Source organism: Microtus pennsylvanicus, chromosome 10 (assembly GCF_037038515.1).
Source record: "Microtus pennsylvanicus isolate mMicPen1 chromosome 10, mMicPen1.hap1, whole genome shotgun sequence".
Taxonomy (NCBI): Eukaryota; Metazoa; Chordata; class Mammalia; order Rodentia; family Cricetidae; genus Microtus; species Microtus pennsylvanicus.
Window position 1 is genome coordinate 30,837,965 of NC_134588.1, and position 24,769 is coordinate 30,862,733.

Genomic DNA, 24,769 nt, shown 5'->3' on the forward strand with positions numbered 1-24,769 from the left:
TGGTCAGCAGTATGCAAGGAGGTCAATATAAGCAAACGTGTGAGGTCCTGAAGAAAATGGGAGAGAAGGAAAGACCTGTTTGACTTCCCCTACCTCCATCCAACTCTGCCTACATCCCTAAGTTGTGTATAGTGCATGGATAAGCAGGGCACCCATACCTGTGTGAGTTTGGATGACACACTGAATATCAGTCTCTTGACACGGTGCGTTAAGATACTGAGAGAAAGACGATGGTGGTTTCTGTTTTCCTTTCCTTGGCTCGTCCTAGGAACATTCCACAGAACAGATTGGTACGCCCCCACGGGAAGGTCTACCAACAGAGCCGCAGAGGATAAACCCAGACCAAAGAAGGAAATGCAAGCAAGTCTTTGCTCTTTTGTAGTCTTGGGCAAAAGTCCAAAGTTCCTCTCTCCCAGATACTGAGTCGCGATGCTTCAGGGGAACCTCAACCTCAGGAGCGACATTTCCAGGCAGTGAGCCCACGGCCTCTAACCCTGACTGTAGCTCTTCAGTTTAATATACCTTTCAGAATAGAAAGAACAAGAGGTCCCTAGATTTCTCCCCCAGTCTTGACTATATCAGATTGGGATGGCAATATTTTCTGCAGGAAACACAGACATTCCAGCTTGGGAGAGCATCTTAGTTTGGGGTTTTATTGTTGTTGCTGTTGCTATGATAAACACCATGATCAAAAGCAACTTGAGGAGGAAAACATTTATTTAGCTTATACTTCAGGGAACATTCTATCACAGAGGGAAGTCAGGGTAGGAATTTGAGCAAAAACCATGGAAAATTGGTGCTTACTGGCTCCATTGCCAGGCTCATGCTCAGACAGCTGTATTTATTTATTTATTTATTTTGGTTTTTCAAAATAGGGTTTCTCTATGTAGCCTGGTTGTCTTGGAACTGGCTCTAAAGATCACGCTGGCTTCAGACTCAGAGATCCGCCTGCCTCTGCTCCCTGAGTGCAGGGATGAAAGGCATGCATCATTACATCTGGCTCAGCTATCTTTTTCAATGCAGCCTGACTGCCCTCAGCTGGCCAGGCCTTCCTAACTGATCTACAGTTAGCAAGCAAGAAAACTCTCACAGCCATGCTCACAGGCCGAGTTGGTTGAGGTGATTCTTCAGGTGAGGTTCTCACCGCAGGTGACTTTTGGTTGTGTTAAGATGATGACAAAGATTGCTCAAGACTGTGGGTCTCTCTCACAGGATGGGTCTGGCAAAATGGGTAGTTGTCTCCTATGGGAGACAGCGAGAAAACCCCAGATAAATGTTCGTTTTCTGAATCATGAGACGCTTAATGTGATTCCCAGCTCCTATCCTTGACCTGTCTGTTTATTTTTGACCCTGGGGAATGAACGCAGGGCCGTGCGCACACCACACATGTGCTCCACCACTGAGTTACCTCTGTAGCCCTCCTTTTACTTTGATTTTTATTATTATTACTATTATTATGTGTGCGTGCGTGCGTGCATGTGTGTGTGCGCGTGGTGTTTGGGGTTGGGGAGTAGGTAGTAAGTAGAGGCCAGGGGACAACTTTTGGGAGTTGGTTCTTTCCTTCTACTGTGGGTTTTGGGCATCAGACTCAGCCTCTTTGCCCGCTGAGCCATCTCACTGGCCCTGTGTTTTGTTTTGAGGCAAGGCTGTGTGAAGTTACTCAGGCTGGCCCTTCAAAAGCTCAGGCGGGTCTTGAGCTTGTTTTGGCTTCCTGAAGAGCTGGGGTTACAAGTCTAAGGGCACAGGGTCAAGCCCCAGGACTTTACATGAAGCCCAGGAGGGCCTGAGCCCTCAACATATAGAATGGAAGATATGGCAAGCCGTACCTACAGATGACATGAGATGGGTATTTGTTGGGGGGGGGCTGCCAAGCAAAAGTGACTGCCCCCAATGAACACAATAGGCACTTCCTCTGAGGTTACTGGAGATGACAGGAAGCAGAAAGGTCCAAACGGGCATACCTACACAGCATGTAAGGTCCTTCTGAAACCTGAGTGTGGCTTATTTCCCAACACAGCAGGCACTTGGTGAGAATAAAGTAATTCGACCTTCACTGCCAGTCCAAGTCCCTTTGGTCTTAGAAATACAGTGAATAAATTATAAAAGAACAACGATAATAACAATAAAAACTAGTCCTCTAATCCTAGCACTTGAGAAGCAAGGTCTGGGGGAATCTCTGAGTTCAAAGCTATCCTGGTCTACACAGTGAATTCCAGGCTAGCCAGAGTGACACAGTGAGACTCAGACTCAAACAAAACAAAACAAATTTACAAAACAACAACAAATAATGATGATAATATCCTCCAGAACAGAGCAGAATTTCCCTTGAGGCCCTAATCCCCATCCCAGCCCCCACTTTCTTCTCAGTTACTGAGAAAATAGTTTTTGTTTGAGATTCTTCATGTAGTTAGTCCCAAGGAAAACATCATGCTTTCTTGCTTGGCGCTGTCTGCGCCGCTGGGGAAAAACGGACCTTCCTTCTAAAGTTTAAACTTGCTCTGCTTCCTGCCACACACCGGGCCCAGAAGCAGCAGCCCGCCGCCAGCACTGGGTTTCCGGGCAGGCGCACTGTGAGTGGGAGCAGTTGGGCCGGGTACCACCTCGGAGGCAGCTTCTGGTGGCCTGAACCTGTCTGTCATAATACTGTAGGTTAGGAGCCCGGAGAAAGGTACTCTTTTAGGAGCTGATGCTTCTGGGGCTGGTAGAATGATCTCTTGTACTTAGCAGAGAGATGGGAAAAGCTGAGGGGACAAGACCCCCGGAGCTGGAGGAGGGCAGCGAAGCAAAAGACCTCAGGTCTTACAGGATCTCATCCCCCCCTCGCCCCCACCCCCCCGACCACCACCACACCCGGGTGGCACATTCTCCTTTTATAGATGAACCTGAAATCAGCTGTCTGGGGGAAGTCAGTCACTGGATGAAGTAGGACCACACTGCTTGTCTTACTCTGGTGTGCCATCAGGACACGAAAATTTAAGGACCCTCGCTCTCTTCCCTAGGGGGTCCCAAGTTTATCTCTGGTCTGAACTCTCAGGTTACATCTCTGCTTTCCCACGTGACAAGCAGATCAGGAACCTGTAAACCCCGGCCTCCGCCCCCAAGTAAAACCTTTTCCCCAGAGACCGCCACAGCTAGGGCTCCGGCCACGCCCGGGCTCCGGGCTTTCGGGGGGGAGGGGACAGCTTCCCGGGGCTTTGCGCTGTGACATCAGCCCCGTTGTAGTGCAGTGTGCAAAACTTACGCCTGGTTGGCGTGGGGCGGGAAACGCCTTCCGGAGGGGGGAAACAAAACGGGCGCGCCGTCAGTAGCCAGCCACGGCTTCCCGGAGTGCTGTCACGCGTGTGTCTCCCAGCAACTGCCAGGTGAGTGCGCACCCGCATCGCTTGCCTCGGGTCCCCGCTGCTGCCGGTTACCCGAGTGCCTGGGATGCACCCTGCACCTATTGGTCTTTCGCGTCCCGCCGCAGCCCTGTCGCTTGCAAGAAAAGTTTGTAGAAAAAGTGACACCAGGAGGGAGGTGGTAAGATGTGGACGTAGTTAGCCCGGCAGTGCTTCCCTTTCCTGAAAACGCTGGACCTCTTCCTCATTCCGGGACTTCCAGAGCAGCTGGTTTTCGCGTGCCCTAGGCCCAGGGTGACCTGGCTCCCCCGCCGCCCCCACCGCCTGCAGGTCCCGCAGAACAATCGGGGATTCTGTGGGCCACTAACACTCATTGTAAGGCTGAGGGATGAGGACATCCGTGCCAACCCTTCCTTCACTCTTTTCCCGGGAGAAAGTACCCGTGAATGGGAGGGAGCAGCATCTGGCTTGGTGGCCTTAGAGCACAGGTATGGATTTTCTCATTCCTGAAAGAGCCAGATGGAAGCAGACACCTTGCACCTCCCTGCCCAAGTCTTGGTGCTGGGTGAGGACTGGATGCTGAGATCTCAAAGAGCCACCAATGACTGTTTCTTGAAAGCTGGGGACCAGAAAGGGCTCCAGAGAGTGAGCAACATTTAAGCGAGTTGGCAGTGCCACCCAACAAGCTGTTAGCAGGCAGGTGTTTCATCCAAGCGGCACAGACCTGGGTAAATTCTGCACGTTTCTGGTGCTGTACTGCTGTGATCCATCAGAGCAGAGGTCTAGACTGTGAGCAATTACATGAAGTCAGAGCCATCCCACCCACTTCCTGCTTCTTGGGTGAATGAATGGACAGCCCCTCCCCACACTGAGAGGGCACTGCACTCAGTTACCATCATAGTCCGTGCAGGGTGTCCACTTGCCTTTGGTGAACACTTAGCATGAGAAGCACTCTAGAATCTCGGTGACAGGGTGTCCGAAAGGCAAACTAACCGAGTTTTGACTTGGATTTGACAGTACACAGATGAACTCGGACAAGTGACAGCTCGGTTTCCTTCTGGGCCAGTATTTGGAGAATATCACACACACACACACACACACACACACACACACACACACACACACACGCACCCACGCACACTGTCTGTAACACCCTGATCTCCTCTTGCTTCAGAGTTCCTTGCAGAAGCTCTGTTGAGATAGGTTGGGGATTTCTTCAGGACTGGGTGCTAAAGCTTCCTCCATGCTTCTGCTTCTCTCCCCGGCTCTCTACTTAGGAGCCCAGGCTACTTTGTTGGGGAGAGGCTGGCCTAGCCCGCGTTTACCGTTCCCTTGGAGGATCCAGCTGGCACTACACAGAAACCCTTTGCCTTGTCAAGGATATCCGGGGCGGGACAGACAGACAGGGAAGGAAGTTTATCCTGCAGAGGGTGTGGTGTTGGCCTGAGGTGCTGGAGGGGACTACTGTCCCCGAGGCTGAGGGCTGAGGGAGGGTCTCCATCTCTGTGACTACCCTGCTAAGAAAGTGTGGTCTCTCCTAGTGTCAGCCATCTTGGCCCAGGTGTTCTAGCGTCAATCAGTTCTTACTGGGTCTGAGTTACAGGCTGGGAGGGCAGTGTTTGCACTTGACTAATGGTAAGTCAACATTGGGTGATTGAAGCTGGCTACGGGAGCACTGTCTGTAATCCTAGCACTTGGGAGATGATGGCAGGGGGATCACAAGTTAGGGGCCAGCCTGGGCTACTTATTGGAGCTCTATCTCAAAAAACAAAAAAAATCAGTCAACTGTCAACCAATAAGTGACTGAATGGAATATGTGTAGTCGTGGATCTATCACCAACTGGCTCTTCCTGACAGGAGTGGTCACAAGTTTTTATTCCCTGCGGGTCTCCTGGTGGAGAAAGGAATTTAGTTGCGAATTAGTTGGGCTCCTGAGGTTTAGTTCTGCAAGCAGAGCTCACTGGACAAAGGTGACTTGTTAAAAGCCTGAAGGAGGCTTGCATTTAGCCCCAAGAGATGCTAGTGGCAGAGTCCCCCTTCCCTTTTCAGCTCTTTGGCATCATGCAGGCACATTGGCAAATGCTCAGAGGCACCAAACTGGTTGTCTTTCCTTAAGAGTACAGCACGCAAGTACCTGTGCCTGCTGCTTGCTGGTCGGAGCTAGATCCCTCACCTGGGCTGTCTTGGCTGTTGTTGGATGTTGTTCATCGGGAAGGAGCTGATGCTGGCTATTTCTGCAGAGGGGAAGGTTCAGCAGTGATAGAGACTATCCCAAGACTGCAGCTGGTCTCCCAAGGAGCTGCTGCTCAAACACAGGCCGGCCGCTCCAGCAGCCGCTGCTTTTCTTTGCTCCCTCACGGTTCCTAATCCCAGGTCACCTAAGGAAATGGGGGTCATTGGTTGTATAAGATGCTCTGCAGTGACAGCTACTTAAAAGCAGACAGGGCTTCAGTGACTGCGGGCATGGAAGGGGACGTGGTTAGAATGGCTGACTTCTAGGTTTTCACTCTGCAGGGAGCCCTGCCAGTCACTTCCCAGATGTACTTTCATCCCACCTACTATAGATCTGTGTATTGGAGTCATGTTTTCAGGAAAGAAAAAAAAAGAGGCAGCCAGAGTGGGGAGCCCCCCTCCCCACCAAGAGCTGCTGCCTGAGGAATGAGAAGTAGCAGCTTGAGTCCCAACAGGAGCCTTGCCTGCTGTTTCCCCTCGTCAGAATTTTATATGGTAATGACGTGGCTTGCACTACGCAGCTCCCCAGGAATTTGCCTGACGTCAGTGTAGAGTAATTCCCATGTATGGTAAAGCGTGTAAATACGAGGCAGCCAGTGTCTCCAGACTCTGGTATTTCCAGTGCTTCCCTAAGTCAAGCTGGCTGAGTCTGAGGAAGAAATAGAAGGCTCATGGCTGGAATGCAGCCCAGCAGACAAGGAGGTTCCCACCCCAGGGGGTCTGGGTATTCTGCAGACAGGGAGGCGTGGGCTAGATCTTCCTGAGAGAGGTCAGCTGCCAGCAATATGTTTGTAAGGCCTACGTGATCATTTGTTTTCCTCTTTTAAAAATTAATCAAAAGCATTCAGACCTCTCTGTTCAACACACTAACTGTCTCCGCTTTCAACATCACTCCAGACAAAAGTAAATTCGATTTGATCATACCATAATTATAAGGTTTCCTGTACTCATTATGAAATACTTAAGGAAGTCTGTGGCTGGATGTAGCTCAGCAGTAGAGTATGCACCTCGTCATGGGTCCCTGTTTCCATCTGCACATATGGCAGTCAGATTTCTGAACTCCAAGGGTAGAGAGCAGGGTGGGGGTACACAGAATGGGGGGAGGAATTTGAACTCTCAGTTATAGTCATGTCCTGGGGGACCTGGGTAATGGCAGCTCAGTGAGGGTTGACCGACTTTTCAGAGGTGAACTCTATGCAAAGGTCTAATGAAATCACTTTTGGAGGGACCCATAAAGCTGAGACTGAGCTCCGTTTTTAGATGTCCCCTTTCTACCAGGGACCTTTGTCTTCAGGGTAGGTCTGCTCCTTGGGTGCTCAGGTGTCACCTCTAAGATGCAGGCTCTGTGGGTTCTGAACTTGCCCCGCCTTCCCTCTGGTTCTGTCCCTGGCTGTTCTCTAGGCTTGGGGACGTGGAAGAGACAGCTGCGGGCTGGAAAGAATAACAATACTCTTGTCTACCTGGCAGGTTCCAAAGAGCTCAAAGAACTTCTAGCAGCTCATTTTGACCCAGAAAAAATAAACACCTAACAGGTCTCTACCCGACTAAGAAGGTGGGGACATGTGCCTTGAGCCTGTCACAATCACTCTTTTGCTGGAGGGAACAAGGGATTAAGGAGTCAGAGAGATGGGGTTTTTCCATTGGAGAAAGACATGAGGTGACTTGTCAAGTGTTTGATGAGGGAGGCCCTCATCTGGGCATAGGTGGCTGGCAGGCTTAGAGCCCAGGTGATACTTCTGACCTGAAATATGACCAGCTGAATCTCTCACCTGTGTTGATGTACCCCATGCCCACCCCTTCCTCTACTGCTACAAGGGTCACCATCTTGCAGCCTTTCACGACTGAATCTCTGATTAGCTGGGAATGGGACAATGAATCAGAGCAGTAGACGTGAGTTGACTGCGTCTAAAGAGGACAGTCATTGCCTTCCAGCCTCTAGTTAGCTCTAAGGATCTTGACATTTAAAGTAAGTAGCTGATGGGGAATGCTCCGCCACTCAACAGAAAATTCAGATTTTATTCTCTGTTGAGATTATCAAGATAGTTAAGTAGGTCAAACAGAACAGAGACTACAGTCCCAAAGGAAACGAGACTCTCTGAATGAACCCACTGTGGATAATACGATTATAGAAGACAGTAGTGAGTTGTTGTTTTCAGATAGTCTTGTGAAGCCCTAAGATGTCCTAGAACATGGTAGCAAGGCCAGGCTGGTCTGGATCTCAACAGTAATCCTCCTGACCTCTACTTCCCAAGTGCTTTCCATGTGCTACTTTGCCCAGCAGCAATGATTGGTTCGCCCAGAGCCACAGACCAGAAAGTCTGATGTAAGACACAGGTCCCTGCCTTCTCTTCTGGGAATCGCAGGCCTCCGATGGAACTGGGGAACTAAAAAAAGAGCTGGTCCCAGACTCATTAGCTGGGCCGGCAGACAGCTCAGGGGTTCCTGATTTTTATTTGACCTGTTGCTTCTCAAGTCTTGCTTCTTCCAGATGTGGATCAGCAGGGAAGGAAGGGAGGGAGGCAGGGAGGGAGGGAAGGGAAGGGAAGTCGGCCATCTGGCTCCACATCTGGCCTAAGCTGTAGGTGGCAACCAGAGGCATGCCCTCTGTAATACGCTATTCCTTTTGCGCATTCTTATCCAATCATCATAATATGGGGAGTGCTCCATTTTGGGGCTAAACAAATGAAGTTGAGAGCAAAAAGTACCCACTAGGCCAGGAAGAGGTACCCTGCGCTATTTAACTCCAGCTCCAGTTTCCTAAGCGCTAGGGACAGCTTCCCACAGATCTTCGGTCCCCCAGAACTGGAAAGGCGATTGAGAATGAACCTCACATCCCTCTAAGCCCTCAGCAGACTAAGAAACAGCCTTCCTTTTAAGGCAATCTAGCTTCCCCACACAGGCGGAATTTGGCTGTTGACAAGAAGAGGCTGGGCAGAAAGGAGGAGGTGGGTGAGGGGCCTACATCACCTCCCACTGGAAGGAGGTGGCCACAGATCCCTCCAGCTGGGACTCTTCACACTCAGGGTCCCCTGAGGGGGTCCCCATCTGGGCAGAGAGTGTAGAGCATGCTTCCTGACTAGGCACTGTTTCTCCTTTCCTTCTTGAAGCCTGGGGTTCCAACCAGGTTCCCAGTCAAGGAATGACCCAGCCAAGGGACACCCTGAGCCAACCTCATGCACTGACAGGTCCTTGGCTTTCGGGCTTTCGCCCCTTTCCCCGCCCATGGTCCTGGTTCCCTGGAGCCCTGCTGGATACAGCCCCTGACTCAGAGCCAGGGAGAACAAGGGGACGTCTGTATGGAGCTGTGGGTCTTCCCCAGAGGGAGAAGGGCTTTATGTCTGAACAAAACACTGCCTGGAACGGCTTCCCACCACGTGGCTAAGAGACTGTTGCCTCCCTTAGGGGTGTCCCTAGGGACGTGAGCATGTCTGTCCTCTACGGCTTTAGGGGGTTACACAGGAAGGAGACCCCATCATGATGAACTGCATGTCTACCCCAATATGCAGCCACCCGTAAACATGTTCTCCTCACAGCCTGATGACTGGGGTCCCAGAGGACAGAAATGCTTGGGCCTCTCTTAGAATCCAGATCCCCCTCCTACAGCTGTGGTGATAGAAGCAGGTTGCCCAACTGCTCTGAACCTGGTTTTCCTTATCCGAAAACTGGGCCCCTAGTCTATTCCTCAGAGGAGAGCTGCCTGAACAGAACTTGTGGTCCCAGAGCCAGGAAGGAGGGGAGATGACTGACAATTAGACAGTGACTTATGTGCTCTTCTTGCTGAATTGCCCTTCCCTTGCATGGGTTCGCAGCCCAGTCCTGGTTCAGCAAGTGCAGTTAAGGCCTAGAGTCCTCAGGATGGAAAGGGGTTGAAGGGGTGATGAGATGTTGGGATGGGGAGTGCCCGGGGAAGGTAGAGAATCTTCTTGCAGGATGTGTGAGCCCATGGAGCTGAGGTCAGTCCTGGACCCTGATGAAGGAAAGTGGGTGTGTGCAACAGGAAATAGTCTCCCCAGATCTTCTCTGGGGACACAGTGCACCCAGCCTCCCCCATTCCCCCCAGCCTCTCCTCAGTCCTCTGGGACAGCGCTCCCAGCCTCTGCCCCCAGCCTCTCCTCCATTCCAGCTCTTCACAAAGGCATGGTCTGAGGTTTTCTTCACGTTAGGTTGAACTGGGGACTCAGAGGGTTGAACAAGGGCGAAACTGACAGCTTCGGTCTATGAGGCGAGAGGAACCAGCTCCGGCCAAGCTGATATCTGCAAGGCCATGGGCAGTGTTCTGATGTCTGGTGTCAGGGGCATCTTTGGTTTCTGTTGTCAGGGGCTGTTCTGTAAGGAAGCTGGAAGCTGCTGGGTGGGGATGGGGTAGAAAATGTCAGGACCTCTCTGAATACCAGTGATGTGACTGTCAAGTGGCTTAAACAATGGAGAGAGTTGGTTGTTTGTGTAGCTAGCACTCAGAAGCACCCTGAACTATAGATTTGGCTTAAACTGGTTGTTTAAAGATGTCATTCAAGACTCAGTTTACTTAATCTCTCAGTTCTTGGACTCACTTGCCCCTTGCTCCTGTCTCTTAGGGTGGTGGTGAAGGACACTTACTCCCAAGAAGCTCTCTCAGAAGACAGGATCACTTTCTCTTCCAGAGCCCCCGGGGATTCTTCTCTCTCTGGTCTCACACATAACTAAACAATGACTTTGGCTGACTGGGTTTGGCTCAGGTCGCATGTCATGGCTGAACATGGACCTAGTGACTGCAACAGATGTATTCTTCCAGGGGTGGTCATGGGTGCAAGGCAGCTAGGCAGGTGAGGAGCCGGGTGAGGCGCCAGGGGACCCTAAAGGGATACAGCACTGCGGTGAGTGAGTTAGCCACGGGGAGCAGATGGGGCACAGCTTGGGAAAAGTGAGGAGCCCCACCTTTGCTCATTTTCAAACATGGAGCGTGGTGGTGTCACCACCAGCAAAACGCAGAAGTCAGGAAAAGCAGTCCAAAGGAGGCTGTGAGTTCAGATGGTTTGTTTGCAGATGGAGGCACCCATGTATGGGCCTACAGAGGCTCATCCGAAATTAGCTGAGGCTAGACCAGGAAGAAAGGCAGGGCCTCAGGTATGTGGGAGTCTCTGTAAGGAAGGGACAATAGATAGGGAAGAATATAGGAGACTGGGACTAGATGGAACCCCAACATTTAGGAGAAGGGGGTGAAAAATGTATCACTCTCTTCTGCTCCAACAAAACTTTGCTCCTTTCGATGTGGTGGTGTTTTGTCTCCCCAACCAGAGAGTCGGCATCACCAGCACCATTTCTACTTAGGTGGGTGTCTCAGCCTGTGCGCATTTACCAGGTCCCACTTCTAGGTCCCAGGTGCTTCAGAGGACCTGGACTCACCTGGAGCCTTAAGTTCACTCATTACTCAACTGCTCACTGGACACCACGTGTGTGCCTGTGTGTCAGTTACACAGGATGTGGGGATTCCACGTGTGTGCCTGTGTGTCAGTTACTCGGGGTGTGTGGACACCACGTGTGTGCCTGTGTGTCAGTTACTCGGGGTGTGGGGACACCATGTGTGTGCCTGTGTGTCAGTTACTCGGGGTGTGTGGACACCACGTGTGTGCCTGTGTGTCAGTTACTCGGGGTGTGGGGACACCACGTGTGTGCCTGTGTGTCAGTTACTCGGGGTGTGGGGACACCATGTGTGTGCCTGTGTGTTGGTTACACAGGATGTGGGGACTCCTTGTGTGTGTCTGTGTGTCGGTTATGCAGGGCATGGGGACTCCATGATACAGATTTGGGGGTACGTTTTCATTAGTCTTCTCCAGCTCTTGAGCATCAAACTCCTGTGTCTCCCATCCTTTTCCTTCCCTAGCACCCTGTGTCCATGCACAAAGCTCTCAGCTTCCCTCATCCCCATGTATGTCCCCCCATGACAGCCTTGAAGAGCCTGTATTCCTTCCAGAGCCCTCTGTCAAAGGAGCTACCAGTGTCATCTGCTCCTTCCATGGCTTATTTGTTGGGTGACAGGAAGGAAGCAGATCATCAGCTGAAGAACGCCAATGTCCTTATCCCTGCCGCATGTACCCCTGTGTCCCTGGCAAGTTCTATCAGCTGTTCCACAGTCTCGGGCTTCTGTTGTACCAGTCATGGAGGACTCACTGTGTGCTGGGCCCTTGGCAACCCACACTCCTCTAGTCCCCAGAAATAGTCTATGAAAGAACTTTTATTTTCAGCCCAATTTTCAAGATGCAGAAACCAAGGTCTGTGAAGTCCAAGCCCCTTGTCCAGGGCCACACAGCAAGTGAGTGGCAGGATCAAAAGTGGACTGAATAGTCTGGTATATGGACCACAGCTCAGAACCAACACCTGAACATCTCCACGTTGGCCCAGCCTGCCTGGAATCACTGTCAGAGTCCTAGGCTAGGCCAATGCTTTTCCTAATTCCAGTGCTCTTCAGGCATAGGCATTGCTGCCAATCTGACATCATAGCGCTAGGGGACAGTGCCCCGTGTGCCAGTCTCTTGCGTTTTAAACCCTTTTGTTTATTTTAGTTTTCTCTTGTTGAGACACAGTGTCATGTAGCCCAGACTAGCTTCTATCTGAAGCTGGCTTTGCATTTATGATCTTCTGGCCTCCATCTCTATCTAGAGTGCTGGGGCTAATGGCTCTTCTGCCACATCTAGCTTGTTTTTTTTTTTTTTTTGGTTTGTTTGTTTGTTTGTTTTTTCATTACATGGCTCAGGCTGGCTTCGAATTCATCTCAGCCTTTTTTACATGTTGGCATCTCAAGCATGGATCACCATACCCAACTCAACCCTTTGTCCATCACCTATGTTACATACAAGAGAATGCATATGCCTATGTGTGGGGTTCAAAGGGTAACTATTCCAAAGGAGGCTTCTGTGGGTCAGGAGGAAGAGTACTGCCTAGTGCTTTTGCACTCCCCAGGGACCTCATCCTGTCCCTTCCACTGCTAGAACTTATGACTCTGGGACAATGGATTGTGATGTCCCTTCTCTCGCCTATCTGGGGTACTTTCCTTCCCATATGCTCTTCCCTTGATAATATGAGTTTTCCCTACTAGTGAACTGAGCACTGCTTTAAGATTTACAAACCCCGCTTGATCTGTCCCTCAGGTGTCATTCTTTGTAATGAGCCCTGGTGACACCTGCTACCGGCTAGCTGACTTGCACTGCTCCTACATGTTCTTTGTGAACCTTGTCTCTTGTGATCTTGTTGTATAGGGTGCCAAGCATAGGGCCAACACACAGCAGCTCCCCGGGAAATAGGATGAGGTAGGAGAAGCGGACCCTCCCACATACATACATTTGCCAGTAGTGACTGGAGCCGGTCTTAAGAACAAACCAGAAGTAAGCTCCCAGGACTGACCATCCCTTAGGAGGCCTCTCTGCCCTGGGGAGTCTGTTTTCCTCTCCATGCCTCATTCTTATATTTGTGTTCTTTTCCAGAATGCCAAACTGGGGAGGTGGCAAGCGATGTGGGGTGTGCCAGAAGACGGTGTACTTTGCCGAGGAGGTCCAGTGTGAGGGCAACAGCTTCCATAAATCCTGCTTCCTATGCAGTGAGTACCACCAAGGCCTGCTGTTGCCACCAGGGACCTGGAGAGGCTTGTCCCGTCCCCCCCACTGCAAGCTGGGCCTGTCGACACCCCAGGGAACTGGTCCCTAGGGATGTAAACAGCTTGACATTTGGCTGAAGCGCAGCTGGGGAGGGGAACACTTAAGGGCCTCTTTGTTCCCTTTCAGAAGCTGTTTTCCAAGGGGTGAACCGGCCAGTGCTGGTGGGGGTGGCAGGGGTGTGTGGGGGTGGGGTGGGACAGGGCTGAGAGCCAAGCTGGAAGGGCTCACTCAGGGAAACTTTCCACTCTCTTTGTTCCTGCCACTGTCCTAGCATTGCTGAGAAAGGCAGTGTCACCCCAAAGTCGCACTAATCTTCAGATCACCCCTTGTTAGGTAAGAGAGGCCACAACCCTAAGGTCAAAGAGAGGACGACGTTAACCCTCTCCCTTGCCTCTTCTCAGCAGAGTGTGTCCCCTGGTTTCCACTCCCGCTCCCCTTGTACCTGGGTCCGGTGATGTGTACTGAAAGTGGCGACTTGGAGAAACCTTCCTCGATTCCTAAATGATTTGCTGTTTGTGGTCAGAGCAGAAGTGTGCATTAAAGAGAGAACCAACCCTAGCAGCTCTTTCCTGGGAGACAGGCCCTGGGATGGCAGACAGTACCGGTGTCTTAGTTATCTGATTAGGGCAGGGATTGCAATTTTCTTTCTATTGTTTGTGAGATGATAGACAGGTTCACGCTGCATAGGGTTAACTGTGAGAACCGAAAGGAAAGAGTTGGCAAAACAAAGAAAGGACTTCAAGAAGTGTGTGTGTTCAGTAAACACACAAACTCCCACACGGTCATTGATAAGAGCTCCATAGGAAGAGGGTGGAATACTCAGGAGAGCTGGCAGCAGTTGGCGTCCCAGCCCTCCTGAGAGCTACAGGAAATGAAGGCCACTACCTCCCGCTCCATGAGATCAGTCAGGAGTTCTGCACTGCTTTGCTTCCCCCCACCCCGTGGTTTGATCTGGAGTGGGATCCAGCTGGCTCATGTGTTACATGTTTACCTGATGCCAGCCTGAGGCCACCCAGCACAGGGCGGCAGGGTCCTCACACTGCCCAGCAGTCCCGGAGTGCCAGTCCCTGGGCTCACGTGATAAATGAGGAGATGACAAGCTTTTGTGGGGCTCTGCTGGCTTCCAGCCTGCTGCGGAGGCTGTTGACAGCCGCAGCTGGTCCACAGCAGCTCATCATGTAAGGGCTTTTTTTTAAGCTTTCTTTTTTTTCCTTCCAGAGGGACTGAGAGACAGCTTGGTGCCAGCTGGGAAGGGGGTCTGGACGTCAGAGTCTGCAAGGCCCCTCTCTGCTCTCCAGTGTTGCTTGATCACTGACTGAAAGGGACCAGCTATAGCTGTGTCCAGGACTCTGGCTCAAGTCCTGATGTGGAGGACTAACTTCTGGTCAGGCGTGGATGGAGGTCAGGAATTCAGGGGGTGGTCCAGGAAGGAAGGAGCAGGGCCTGGGGCAGGGTGTGTGTGAGGGGGCGGCAGGGATTAGCAGCAATGGCAGAAAATGAGGCTAGGGAGGGCCTGCTCTGCAGCTGTCACTCTAGAGTCTAGGCCATGGTTGTGTGTCACTGGCGTCTTGGGCCTGTACAGTTCCCAGGTGTCAGCTCCAGCTGACTAGGAACCCTGTGCTGTCTAGGCATGTTGGGGTGTTATCCCCACTGTCTTACTCCTAGTACCCCTGAACAGCACGGCCTATGTTAGGATCTCACTAGAGATTTGGTCAGGAACGGGAGGAGCATAGGTCCCCTTCCAGTCAAATGGTTGACTGAAATTCATAGTATTTATGGTGACCCATAGAATCAAAGGGCTTTTCCTCCTCAGGGGGTCTATTAATTCCAGTCCTAGGCTGTGCATCAACTCAGTTTGTCACTGTACACACGCTTCTGGAGGTCTAGGATCAGTATGAAGAAGCCGGGATGACACAATAGGAAAGATAAGAGAGACCACGTCTTCCTGGGTTTGGCCTGAGGTAGAGGCCTGCAGTAAGCCCGCCCTCTTTTCCACTCTGCCCCCTCAATGCAGTAGAGAAGCCTCTTCCCACTAGATGTCAAGTGAGTGATAGACACAGCTTGAGTTCAAGTCTGGTGAGAGCCTCCCATGAGGTGGTATGCCCAACCGTGAGCTCCTTTCTGGGGTGAGCTGGGCTGAGCAGCCATTCTGTGGACAAGAAAGTCCTGTTTGTCTTAGCTCTGCGCTGGTGGACACTGGAACAGAAGCCTGCTGGTGGGCCCTAAGCTGTCCCCCAGAGTCTGGGCACGAGGGAAACTTGGAGAAGCCTCAGACACTCTCTGATCCCCAGGCTGAGTCAGTTTTCACTTTCTGCCTCTCTAGAGGAGCCCTAGCCTGGCGGCAAACCAGGACTGGAAATCAGAGCTGGGATCTAACTTGGCCTTGCTTCTGGAAGACTCTGTGACCCTGAGTGGGTTTATTGTAGGTTTTCGTTTTCCTTCCAGAGGCAGAGCCGTGCTCCATCTTTGGGTGTGGTGGGTGGGTGCCTCTTTTCCATATTCCCAAAGAGCATCACATGGCCCCATGGAGCCAGGTAGCATCGGGAAACAGTTTCTGAACGAATTCACTGACTGATCTACGGTTTTTGTTTTGTTTTCTGTTTTGCTTAACCTGATTTAGCGGACATTTATTTAGGCCTTCCTTGAATGAAGGATATATTCAAAATTTCCCTTGACCAAGCTTTTGTGAGAGACCCCACAAGTGAGCTGAGGCCCCTACTGTAATCCTTGGGTGAAGCTGGAGGCTATGATGGAGTTACAGTGGGCAGGACTGTACCACTGAGCAAACCAAAGAAGAAAGGAGCAGGCGGTCTTGACCAGTGTGCCAGGGAGCCACCTACAGGGTGTGGGCTTGTAGGCCCTGGGGTCTCCAGAGTCAAGTTCCTCATCCTTTGCTGGAGTGTAGCCACAAAAGGCCTTCTCTTCTGGGCTCTTATCTCTGTTTTCTTCCTTCCCTCCCAAGTTTGGAATTCCCAGTTCAAAGTAGGTCTAAGGGAAGCAGTTCCCTGCGAGGCTGGTTCCTGACTTCCCGCCCTAGAAGGGAATGTTGGAGTCTTGGCCTGTTGATCTCTGCCTTAGTGTTCTTCCCAGAGCCAAGCCCCAGGGGAGGAGGTGGGAGGCTCCATATTTGGGTGCCTGAGAGTGCTGGAATGAGGTAGGGATCTCAAGTGCTGGACAGGAGGGTCCTTATTTAGACTGGAGTCCCCAACCTGGGGCTCAGAGAGAACTGGATCAGTGTTGGACCTTTAAAGGCAGGACACTGGCAAGTCGTAACGAATGGTCACTTCCGTGGTGTTGGCAGACTTCTGGCCTCACAGGAGGTGTTTTAGGTATTTAGGATTCAGTCCAGTTGGGCAGACTCAATTCGAGGTGGGAAGAGGAGCAGGTGCTCCCTTGCCCCTGGTACGTCCTGTGTGCAAGGCTAGAAAGAGTGGCTGACATTTATTAAGAACCCTGGTGCACAGGGTGCTGAGCTAGTATGTCATAGCTAAGATCTCCCTTGATTGTCCTAACTTCCTTTTAGGGCAGACGTGTTTATCCACACTCATAAATGAGGACGCTGAGCCTGGAAAGGCAAAACAGTTTGTCCCAGCCACCCAGATGGAATAGGGAGCTGGGATCTGAGTCCAGACTCTCCCCTTGAATGCTGGGTATCTGGCACAGCTTATCGTGAGAGCAACAGAAGCGTGTAGGAAGCTTGAAGTTTCTCTAGCGCACTGCATCCTGCCTCTCCTACCCTGTGACCCAGGCCATTCTTCCACTGGGTGCAGCCCCTTTTCTCAGTGCCTTCTAAGACTGAAAACTACAGATCGAGTTCTGGGTATCATGACTTAGATCTCATCTCACAACCCACCATGCTGGGTGTCTGATCCTTGTTTCATTTCTCTTCCGGGTGCATCGCTTCACCTGCGTACCTGCTCCTGTTGTAGTGACACACCCAGATGTGTTTTTTTAATGCCCCTGCTGGAGGCAGGAAAACCCTGCTCTCCTCCATGCCCTTCTGTTTCCTTTCTGATTGGGACTGACGATCTCTGTATTAGGCAGAATGTAAAACTGTGGCCTACAGTCTGCCTAGGCTGTGGCTTCTGAACCTTGGGGTGCAATGAGACTTGGATAGGTACTAGGGTATAGAGGTCTGAGAGAAGCACCCCTAGATTCATGGAAGTCAGGCCCTGACCACCTAGAGTCGCATATTCCTGGAAGCCAGCCCCTTCTCACCCCGCTGGTCTCCTTTTTTGCATAAGGCTCTCGGGAGGCCCCTGAGAGTTACATCTCACCATTCCCCTATCTCCTCCCCAGTGGTCTGCAAGAAGAATCTGGACAGCACCACTGTGGCCGTGCATGGAGAAGAGATCTATTGCAAGTCTTGTTATGGCAAGAAGTATGGGCCAAAAGGCTATGGCTTCGGGCAGGGCGCAGGAACCCTGAGTATGGACAAGGGGGAGTCTCTGGGCATCAAACATGAGGAGTGAGTACAAGATCTCTCTACCTTTTCTTGAGTTCTCACCCTGCTCCTGAAATGGACACCAATGAACCACTTTTGGCTAAGCAGTGAGAAGTCTGGGAAACTGTTGATTTAAAAGAGAGAGCTGTGTGTGGTGGTCCATGCTTGTCCTAGAGAGGAGGCTGAACCTGGAAGATCTTGAGTTCAAGGTCAACCTGAGCTACAAATAAAGACTCTCAGAAACAAACAAACCAAAAGCCAGGCAGGGGAGAAATGGCTCAGTGGCACATAAACTCAGTTTAACCTCTAGTACCCAGTGTGCTGGGTACTGGCAGTGTGCACTTATAGCCCCAGTGTTGAGGAAGTGGAGACAGGGGGATACCTGGGACTTGCTGGTCAGCTGTTATAGCCAAATCATTGAGAGACCTGTCTCAAAAGATAAGTGATGAAAGAGGAGACCTAATGTTGGCCTCTGGCCTTCACATGTATGAACACACATATGCAAGTTCATTACATGGACACACTCATGAACATACACACAAGTACACACACACACACACACACACACATACATGCACACCAAAATCAAACAGAAAAGATGAACAAATAATAAAATGAAAATAAACGAAAGGAAGTCACACAGCCGCTCTCCTTGTGGGGCAGCTGAGCATCAACTTGACAGTCATCCTAGAGCCGGAAGGGGCCCCAAGAGTCATATAGTTCAATTTCTTCATTTTATAATTGAAAGCACAGAGGAGTGTCAGAGCCCCACCACCCTTCACCCCTGCTAAGGGGAAGTAGTTTCCTTCCCTGGGACTTGCCTCAGGGTGTCACTGGGTCTCCCAACCCTCACCCTCAGCCATCTCTTGCCTCTGAGCTGCTGAGTGGCTGGTAGCCTGGCCATTGTCTTAGGAATGGGGAAGTGGATGGGACGATGAAGAGTCACCAAATCTGAGCCAAGGTCTTTGCCCTAATGGGGCCTGTCAGCAGACTTCTCCTGGAAAGAATCTAATAATAGACCAGCTGCAGAAATGAGGGGCTGAGGGGGGATTCTTAACAAACGATGTGTTAAATGATTCTAGGGCCTGTAAGTAGGTGATGAGGAAAATGTGTTGTTTTGATATTACGCTGAGCTTTGGGATTTCAGAGGCCATGGTGGCTTTAGCTCTGGTGGCCCTGTCCCTGGCAAGAGACATGAGGGTTTTGCCCCTGCGGTATCATTCATCTCACTACACGTACTTCTGCTTGTAGGGCCCCCGGACATAGGCCTACCACCAACCCCAATGCATCCAAGTTCGCCCAGAAGATTGGTGGCTCTGAGCGCTGTCCCCGATGCAGCCAGGCGGTCTATGCTGCCGAGAAAGTGATTGGTGCCGGCAAGGTAAGACGCTCCCGGGCGGGCGGGCGGGCGTAAGGAAGGCCAAAAGGAGGTGTGCTTCTGAATTAGAGCTTTACAATTGACGATTCCAGCTCTTCTTAGGGCAGCAGCCCGAGCACGGAACTTTGCTTCCAGAAACTGAGTATCCTTGTCCGTGTGGGTTGCTTGTTCCAGACCCCAGGGGGAGTTCACCTAACCCACGAACTGTATTGTCCTCAGTCTGGCAGACTGGCCAGTTTGTAGGGCATCGCTAAGATGCGTACCCCGGGTTCCGAGATCTGGTACTCTAGAGTTGAGGGCTAGAGCCTAAGAATATAGATGGGTATTGAAGGGCCCACCCCCAAAGATTACATGGCTGGGTTTTCTAAGAGGGTGTCTCTTTCGAAGAAGAGTCACAGCTTTAATCAGATTTTAGGAGTTTTGGTTCCAGAAATATTTACAAATCGTCTTGGAATATACATTTGATTTCGTGGGATGTGTTCTGCCAGAAACTCACCCTTTAACCCTGAGGACAGAGATTCTCCTGGTAGGGCCTACTAACCTACAGGAAGTTTTTTTCCACACCATTTATAATTGCCATGACTACCGTCCCAATGGTATTCTGATAGTCAGGAGTGCCCAATGAGAATCACCCTAGCCAACCAACTGTCCGAACAGCCCAGCAATCATTTCCTTGATGTGCAGGTCTTGGTAAGAAAGAGCAGGAGAGCCCTGAGGGTTTGCAGTCTTAGACTAACAGTCAGCAGATCACAGCACATGGCCCTCAAGCAGTGTGGCTGGAGAAGGCTTCTGTGAGGCCTGGGCTGGACGAGTGATTTAGCCGTGGTCACACAGCAAACCAATAGATCCATGATGCCCAGAGCCCATGGCTAACTCTTTGGTTTTGGCCATGACTTTGACTGATCTTTGATCTTGAAGAATGGGGTTCGGGAGTGATGGAGTAGGAACTAACACGTGGGTCAAATCTGGACCATGGTAGCCCCTTCATTGCTGCTGAGATTATCTCCATCACACAGACCAAGAAAACGAGAGCCAGAGGAATGAATGAACTGCCCATATCATCTAGCTAGGAAGCGAGCCAGGAGCTCAGCCAGGTTTGCCTGATTCTGAAGCCCTGGCTCTTACTTACTACTGTTGACTTTACTATGGGTCACTTAACCCCTTTGGAAACATTTCCACACTTGCAAAGACAGGAAGGGTTGTTAGTGCCACTAGGGCAATGAACTGCCTGGGCCCTTGGTAACCTGATTGAATCGTGGTTTTACCATTTACTCCTGTGCACTGGGACCAGTTCAGCCTTCCTAAGCAATAAGTACGCATAATGTGGGCCAAGGAGTGATGGTCCCTGACAAACAAAATGGTTCGAAGAGTACATGAGGTTATACATGTCTAACGGGCAAAGCTGTGGCTTAAATGTCATGAAAGCAGGAATCAGTCATGGCCACACATGCCTGTAATCCCAGACTGAACCCCCAAAAGGAAGGAAAAAAGAGGAGACATTACTATCACAAGTCAGTTTTCCCCCTTTGCCCATGGGAATAGGAAATTACTAAAAAAACCACCCAGGAATCCTTATTTCCATGGCATAGGGTAAAGTTAAGATTGTGCTGGGGGAGGGGCAGTGATGTACTGGAGAGATGGCTCAGTGGTTTAGAGCATTGGCTGCTCTTCCAGAGGTCATGAGTTCTATTCCCAGCATCTGTATAGTGGTTCACAGCCATCTATAATGGGATCTGATGCCCTCTTCTGGCCTGCATGTGTACCTGCAGGTAGAGCACCACATACATAAAATAATAAACAATATTTTAAAAAATACAGATTGTACTGAGGAGTAGAATAAGAACATTTTGAGTTCAAAGGAAAACGGAGGAAGAAACCCCCTTAAGAAGTATTAAGGAGCCAAAAGGACCTTTCAGTGTTGTGTGAATGAGAAGAGATACTGAGCTTATATTGAGGGTGGCTGAAAGGATGAAAACTCCGGGTGACAGCCTGTGTACAAAGAGGTTTGCACAGACACCAAGGAGAATTAAGCTCATTCGTCCACCCGTCTCAGCTCCCTGAGGGTCACTGCTGCTGTCTCTTGGGTGAGGTCCAGTGACCAGGAGATCTGCTTGTCTTACCCTCCAGCCTGGGTGTTGGTGGTTATGCTGAGGAAGTCACTATCCTTCATAGCATAGTTTGCTGTCCCAACTGAATGCTACCAGTCTCCTCTGTGTGCACAACACCTCAGCTTGTTCAGCTGCTGCTGCTGGGAGCTGGTTGTTGAGTTGTGTTGTTGATGCTGTGTTGCCGTGTGTGTGTGTGTGTGTGTGTGTGTGTGTGTGTGTGTATACACCGCATACAAACTTGAGTCCTTCCTCTCTTGGGAAGCTCTTTGCCCCTGTGGTGCCTTAAGTCACCTCTTGGAACCACAAAGGGCCTTCTGTGGCCCTTTTCTGTGACAGACTTATTCTCCTTTCAAAAATCATACAAATTTGATTCAGGGCTTCCTCCGTGCCTGGCCCCACGTGAGCACTGGCCCTGGGGAAGTCATTCAACTCTGGCAGCTGGCTAGCTAAGGGAATAAGAACCCACTACGCTCTGAGAGCCTAACCGAGGCACCGAGTTCTAGAACTTCAGAGGCTGCGCTGGTCCAGTGATAAACACCCATTCTGCGGCTGTGCCCCAGCCATTTCCACATTAAATCCTCACCTCTACTCTGCAAGATAAACAGAGAGGTCTCCCGGGGAGGACATCCGGGCAGCTAATCAAGTCACATGTGGCAGTGCCAAGACAAAGCCAGAGCCTTTCCAGTTTTACAGGCAAAATGGTGTGGAGAAGGCTTGCTTGGAAGCCTGCGGGGGTTGCAGCTACCCGAGTGGGCTGTGACCCCTTCCACTGTTGGTGCAGCTGGAACTACCAAGCAGCGAGCCATTGTAACACTTCTTGGTGGCATGCTACTAGGGTGTGCTTGGTCCCTGGTCTGTTTCCTCTGTGTCTGGGCCACATTCTCCTAGCCACTCCCCTACTCCTGCCCGACTTGTAAAATATCTGCCCACTATGGCAAGCTATTGGACTATAGTGGACTGCCTAAGTCACTTCCATGATGTTAACTGTTTCCTTTCTTTCCTAGTCCTGGCATAAGTCCTGCTTCCGCTGTGCCAAATGTGGCAAAGGCCTTGAGTCGACCACCCTGGCGGACAAGGATGGGGAGATCTACTGCAAAGGTGGGTACTTCCACCTCTCTCTGAAGAGGGGAAGGCTGGAGGAGGCAGGAGACCAAGTGCCTGTGATGTCACTAACTAAATGAACCAGCTCCTTGCCATCCGTTCCAAGAGCCAGAGCATCCCCTTCATGACACAGATGGTGAAACCAGACCAGAGGGAGAATGGGACTTGGCCAGAGTCAGAAGGAACATAGGGCAGGGACAAGGGTCATAGGACAAAGGTCATAGGACATAGGTCTAGGATCCTAATACCTACCTGTCCAGTGTTTTTTACAGCAGATGATTCATTCCATCTTTGCAATGATGGGGAAATGGGTCCTCACTGTTGAGGCTAGGAGTCCAATAGGGATGGGGAGGTGGACATTGGTGGACTGTCCTTCTCGAGACTAGGCACAAGAAGTGGCAGGAGGAGCTGCTATGGGCACAGGAACCCCTTCTTTACCCCTTCTCTTCTTTTCTCTCTGCAGGATGCTATGCTAAAAACTTTGGGCCCAAAGGTTTTGGCTTTGGACAAGGAGCTGGTGCCTTGGTCCACTCAGAGTGAGCCTCCACTGCCTGTGTACCCTGCCTACTCCTGTGCTTTTTGTCATCAGTCCCTGCCCAGAAGCCTTGGACACCTCCAAGATTCTCTCTCTCACTCAGCCCTGGCACACAGCACTAATGTTGGACTTGGGTATCTGGCTCCTTTTGGTTTAGGGGTCTGCCTGGGCTCCTACCCCACTAAGGGCTTTCTTCTGCCTGGCATTTTATACCACCACCTTTAGGAGACATCTGTCACCCCTTTAGAGAGAACAGGTTCCTCTTCCTACACTTCACCCCCACAGACCAAATGTCCACCCTCTCCTGGCCAGGACACTTGAACCCACATCTTTGGAGCCCAGAGGAGCTAAGCAGCAGACCTGGCAGGAGGGAGGCAGGACCAGGATTGGTCTGGAGAAGGCAAAAGTTTATTGGATTCTGAGAGAGTCTCATCTAGGAAGGAAGCTGAGCTTCTTAGTGCCCTTCAGAATAAACCTGAGGCTTCTCAGTTAGGGGAGTCCCCTTGGGAGGCAGAGATGTGCAGACAAGGTTGTAGACCACAGGAAGGAGCTCTTTCTTTGGGCTCTTGCCTTTGAAAGTGGAATGGGTATTATCCCACTTGGGAATGGAGAAGCACCCAGGTCAGAGGACCCCACAGTCTGGAGGTTGCCTGACTCCCTTAGGCATCAAGTTCCCTGTTTAATGGGGAAGGGGAGAGCCTAATGAAATACTTTGAACACGCATTCACATTTATCATGGAATATAAGAGAATGGTCAGCTCTGGTCCTAACTCTGGGTCTGGTGGCTGGGATGGACAGTTTCTCTCTGTGCCAGCATAGCCCAGGGTAGTGCTTTGTTCTCGCCACTCCTAATAGTTCCTCTAATGTGGACGGAGACGGAGGTAGCAGGCCTTCTTGTAACACCCTTTCCCTCTGCCTCCAGTCCTCACTCCTCTCAACTCAGACCCAGACCCCGCCTCTTCCATCCCACCCTTCTCTTAGGGACCTTCACCAGCTTCCAGGCCCCAAGGTCAGGTACAGAGGGAGGAAGGGGAAGGGCTGGGCCTTGATGCTCCCAGGGACTGAAGGGACAACACTGTCTGCAGGCATTTGCTGCAGGAGCTGTAGGCACGGGCTGTGTGGAAGCTGATTTCTCATCTGGTCAATAAAGCAGTTTAGAACAGAACTCTGGTGTCCATCTTCTGGCTGAGGGGCCCTGCCACACCTTGGATCCAGGTCAGGAATCAGAGGAGAACAATTACAGCAAGGCCTGGTAGAAATGGATCAGAGAGGATTCACTCAAAGAGCTTCCTAAGGTCTGCTTACTTTGTAGTACCCGTTCTAAGGGAACCGAACAACCGAACGCCACTGCCTTGCCTTGATTGCCCTCCACCCCACCTCAGGTCATGGGAATTTTGTGGACTTGGCTTTTGAGAGGCTCAGTTAGGACCCAGCAATGTGCTCAGCACTTCAACTTGGAAAGCCCCTTGTAAAGAGAAACTTGGCCAGAGGAACTTTCTGTGTCAACTCCAGAAATCTCACTTCCTCCGGGAAGAGTTGGGGTGCGAGGGGGGTGCACAGCTGGCGGTCTGCTTCCCTGTTAGGGCCCCACATCCAGGAACAAGGAACACCGGGCTTGGGAAGTAGGCTTGTCTGAAGGGTTGCAGAGCTGCTTATCTTAGGCGCACCTGCCATACCTCACAGCCACCTTCCGTGTCAGTCCATGAAATTGAACTCACACTAACTTTTTCAAAACAACGAGTAGAATTTAAACAGTGGGTGCTTTTGCTTGTATTAGCAGGCCAGCAATGCTCCTCGTGGGACCTACACCAGTGGAGCGGAGGATAGGGAAGTGCAAAGGAACACAGGTCCAACACCTGGAGGTCCAAGATTGACAGCTCTCAAACAGGGGTCAATACATACGGGAGGTTCTCAGGGAGGTTTGTGCCCAGAGGACAATGGTTCACTCTATAAATACAACTGGGTCCTGCTCCCCTGGGCGGAGTCCACAGGACTACCAGGATGG

At 51.1% G+C, this 24,769-nt stretch overlaps 1 protein-coding gene across 1 annotated transcript; it reads left to right on the forward strand.

The window, feature by feature from the left end:
- Positions 1–2,546: 2,546 nt before the first annotated feature.
- Positions 2,547–23,929, forward strand: Csrp1 (cysteine and glycine rich protein 1). The gene is made up of 6 exons (XM_075988072.1): positions 2,547–3,362; positions 13,028–13,140; positions 17,498–17,666; positions 18,894–19,023; positions 22,133–22,226; positions 22,693–23,929. Exons 2-6 carry the CDS (start codon positions 13,029–13,031, stop codon positions 22,767–22,769), a joined length of 582 nt encoding a protein of 193 aa, XP_075844187.1. The 5' UTR covers positions 2,547–3,362; position 13,028; the 3' UTR covers positions 22,770–23,929.
- The last annotated feature ends 840 nt before the right edge of the window (positions 23,930–24,769 follow it).